This window comes from Neofelis nebulosa, chromosome 9 (genome assembly GCF_028018385.1).
Source record: "Neofelis nebulosa isolate mNeoNeb1 chromosome 9, mNeoNeb1.pri, whole genome shotgun sequence".
Taxonomy (NCBI): Eukaryota; Metazoa; Chordata; class Mammalia; order Carnivora; family Felidae; genus Neofelis; species Neofelis nebulosa.
The window spans coordinates 99504130-99508054 of record NC_080790.1 but is presented as its reverse complement, the minus strand read 5'-3'; the positions used below and the strand labels follow the sequence as shown (position 1 = coordinate 99508054).

The window sequence follows — 3925 nt, the reverse complement described above, 5'->3', positions numbered from 1 at the left end:
CGATAGCAAAAACAGCAAAAAGGGAAGATGGCAAGACTCTTATTACTTTCTCTCCCCGGTCTTGTGGCCATATGTGCTGTGCACGGAATATTTATGGACAGACTTGCTTCCAAGAAGCTGTGTGCAGATGACGAGTGTGTGTGTAAGGACTTTTCTTATGCCTTTCATTATCTTTCCATTATATAATTGAAAAAAAAATCCACTAACAGCGTGAAATCTAATAGGGCTCTAAGTGAATCTTCTCTGACGTGTGTGTTAGCGTTGTTTCTCCTGGTCTGTACCTTTGGTGAATTTACTTGGTTAAGATTCTGTTGGATATAGCTTTAATACCTTGGATAGATTACTCTTCTTGAACTAAACAGGAGCTGTGAGCCGGGAGTTATTGGTCACTCTGATTTCCAAGTTTTCTGATAAGCTTGGCCTTTTTACTGTTATAAATTCCAGGAGACGAAAATGTAGTCATTGCAATGTTTTTGTTCTTGTTTTTGTTTTTCTTCCAGATACTATTTCTCTGGCCAGAGCTCAAGAAGATTTCAATGCCCCAGACTGTAGGTTCATTAATGTTAAAAAAGGGCAGCAGATTTATATTTACTCAAAGCTGGTAAAAGAAAATGGAGCTGGAGAATTTTGGGCTGGCAGTGTAAGAGGAGATTCTTACAAATACACATACATCTTGACATACGGTGCTCTTAACTTTTTCTCTGGGACTTACCTTCAATGCATTGTAATGTTTAAAACTAGCTCCTTAGAACAATGGAGAGATGGCAGACAAGTGCACAAATTCACAGATACTTGCTTTTATCGCATGTCGAAGAAACAAAGACAATTCCGTAACAAAGCCAAATGTAGGCGTATGTGATGTTTTGGCAAGGACCAGCTAACCGCACAGGGGCTTGAATGACTCAAAGGGTTTGAAACTTACTCAAAAATGTTTGAGCGGATTTGCCAAGTAAAACGCATGCGTGTTGGCAGTCAGTCTCGGCTTCAATATTTTAAAGGAAACTTTCACACCCGCTTCAATTCCAGAGAATCTGCTTTCTTCGGTGCAAATATGCAGGGGTGGGCCCCAGGGAGGGACGAAGCAGGACTGATTTCCTGTTCCTCGTCTGCAGCCTCACAGATAGATTCTCAAGTAATGAAGGATTAATTCTTAAATTCACTCAAGGATCTGTGCATTTGAATTTTTAACAACTGAGAAGTGACAGTCCTTTAGAGTCAAAATGCCTATTCACTTTTTACGAAATTTATCGACTTTGTTTACAGGCAGCTCACAAGATTGCATTAAGTAAAGGAATGCTAAGTGAGACTGGTAAGACCAGGCCACAGAAAAACAGATACATGCTTTCTGTGGGTTGACTTAGTTGCTGTGAGTGAACTTCAGATTTGGGTCCCAGTCCCCCACCCCCACCGCCACCCCCAACCCAGAGGGGGAAGCGAGGCACTTAGTAACAAATGTGATGCCAGTGGGTTTTCTAGAAGTGCGCTCATATCCGCCCTCCCCTAACTGTTACTCTTCTGGACACTCAGGTTTATGGAGATGGCGAGGAGGATGAGATGGGAACCGTGGGGTATTTCCCCAGCAGCTTGGTAGAGGAGCAACATGTGTACCAAGAAGCTACCAAGGAAGTCCCCACCACGGTAAGTGTCTCAGGGCTCAGGGCGGGTCAGAGAAAGACTCAGATCTTGGGGTAATGCAGGCAGGTGTTAAAAATGCATCATGTCACTTACAAGATGCATGGAGCAAATGCCCCTACTTGCAATGAGGGCTTCCTTGAAACAGGGAGGTTTGGGAGCGCATTTACACCTACTCTCAGTATTGAAAGAGTAGTGAACTTTCCCCACCCACCCCCCACCCCCCTTTTGTTTTTAGATACAAGTTATCCTAGAAAGGAGGCCATGTCACAAAGAAAGAAAATAAAATAGTATGAACGCACTCTTAACTGATGGTTACATTTATCTACTAAAACAGTTGGGCTAGGAAAAAATTAGCGCCTGTATTTAATCAAATCGAAACATTCTGGAAAAAGAAATCTTTGGATGATTTATTTCTGTGGTAAATAGATTCTACTTATGTTTGAAAAAGAAATTATACTCTTTCCAATGCCCGGGGGTCTTGCAAACCCCAGAACAGAAATAAAAGATCCCCTTTGAGCTACTTTGCAGGGTGGTTGTTTTGAAGAGATTCTCCTGGAGCTAATTGCTGCATGAAATAACTTCAAAACATTGCCCAACCCACACACCGGGCTCACCTGTCATTGCTTCTAAGCATTGAACTTGAATGTGTCAACGAACCACAAATTTGAAGTGCATTTGAGAACCTTCATTTTAAGTAGTTTTTGACTTAAAGTGATAATTATGTTATACTCTTTGGGGTTCATCCTTACTTTAAATCCAAATTTCCCTTTGATTACCTGTGATTTTCAAATAAACGATATCTGTTTTCTGGGCCTGTCTGCTCAGTTCAATCTTTGCTTTGTTTGTTTGTTTGTTTGTTGTTTTTGTTTTGCTTTTTTTTTTCCCAGGATATTGACTTCTTCTGTGAGTGAGCAAGTAGACAAACCTGCAAATAGAAAGGAAACATCAAGAAATAAAGAAAAAGAAGTGAAATAACAACAACAACAAAAATACATATTCCTAATTCCTAACTTTGGTTTTGAGGCTTTGTTACCTTACAGGAGGGCTGGGCCCTCGGGGCCGGCGGTCGGAGATGAAGGAGGGGGTTTCCACTCAGTTTTCTGCGGCAGGGCGATGTTTGGCTCAAGTGGGAGAACTGAAAGCAGAGATTATTTTTCAGCCTAGAGAATCTTCTTTTATGCAGAGATGCATATAGAAGATGGTTTGTTTGTATTATTTCCAAATGGTAATTCTTGCCAGCTCTTTGGCTCCTTATATAAACTTGGTAGGTCATAAGTCTTCCTTTGGACATGCTGTTTTCTAATTATTTGTCTCTCTGGCCATTTGCAGTGTTATAATATATCCAACGGGGCTATGTCATCAAGGAGTATTCTTGTTGATTGTTGTCTAGGATTGTTGTCGCTTTTAATATTTGATGCCTTTGGGATATAAAGCTGGTGGGAGTGGGGGAGCTGTTTAGACTCATAGACGTTTGGACTATGCCTCTTTCTCTTTAAAAAAATTTCACAGGGGCATCTGGCTGGCTCAGTTGGAAGAGTATGTGACTCTTGATCTCAGGGTTGTGAGTTCAAGCACCACTTTGGGCATAGGGATTACTGAAATAAATAAACTTTAAAAAATTTCACCCATTATTTTCACTGAATAATTTTATCTTCTAAATGATTGATTTACCTCTCCCCAATTTTAAATAAGTATGTGTATATGTAATAAGGGTGGAGTAGCTTATGAAATATTTGTAGTAGAATAGTTTCCCCTTCATATGTGCTGTCAAGTCAAAAGACAGAGGGAAAGAAAAGCATGTGGGTTATTTCTTGACTTCTGTTTCAACTTTGAATCTCTTCTTCCCATGTAAATCCCCCCAGTCAAGGGTGATGTGTGAAGAAACCTGGTGAGCCAATTGGCCCACAAGTTTTTCTACATTTAATTGGAAATTTGCTTTGATTGTGTATTCCTGGTGTAATTCTTTTTATGTAGTCGTGGGTCTTTGTTTACGTGTAATTAAAATGCCTGTAGTCAAAAAAATTCACAATTTCTGGCTTCAAAATTTTTTGAAGACATTTTTCACCTTGGGGTATCAAAAGTCTGGGAGGGGCCTGGAAATGGGGTTGGTTCCTCAGTTTTCGGTGGCCTGTTCATCCCACAAGCATGAGGAGGAGGGCATTAATGACAAGTTGGAGACTGGGACCCCAGGGTCATTTTTCCATCTGCATCCACTGTGACTTGGGGTGAATATGTTTTTGCCAAATTCCTATGGGAATTTACCATCAAGTAAAATGGTACCCCCCAAAAG

General features: G+C 40.6%; 1 protein-coding gene across 1 annotated transcript; it reads left to right on the top strand.

The window, feature by feature from the left end:
• On the top strand, positions 1 to 3664 carry OTOR (otoraplin). Its single transcript, XM_058686358.1, has 4 exons — positions 1 to 142; positions 501 to 640; positions 1528 to 1638; positions 2523 to 3664. Exons 1-4 carry the CDS (start codon positions 28 to 30, stop codon positions 2544 to 2546), a joined length of 390 nt encoding a protein of 129 aa, XP_058542341.1. The 5' UTR covers positions 1 to 27; the 3' UTR covers positions 2547 to 3664.
• Positions 3665 to 3925: the final 261 nt, after the last annotated feature.

Coding starts and splice junctions, on each gene's coding strand:
- OTOR (XM_058686358.1), top strand. CDS start 28: ATGGCAAGACTCTTATTACTTTCTCTCCCCGGTCTTGTGGCCATATGT. Junction 143..500: donor TGCAGATGACGAGTGTGTGT/GTAAGGACTTTT, acceptor TTTTTCTTCCAG/ATACTATTTCTCTGGCCAGA. Junction 641..1,527: donor GAGAATTTTGGGCTGGCAGT/GTAAGAGGAGAT, acceptor CTGGACACTCAG/GTTTATGGAGATGGCGAGGA.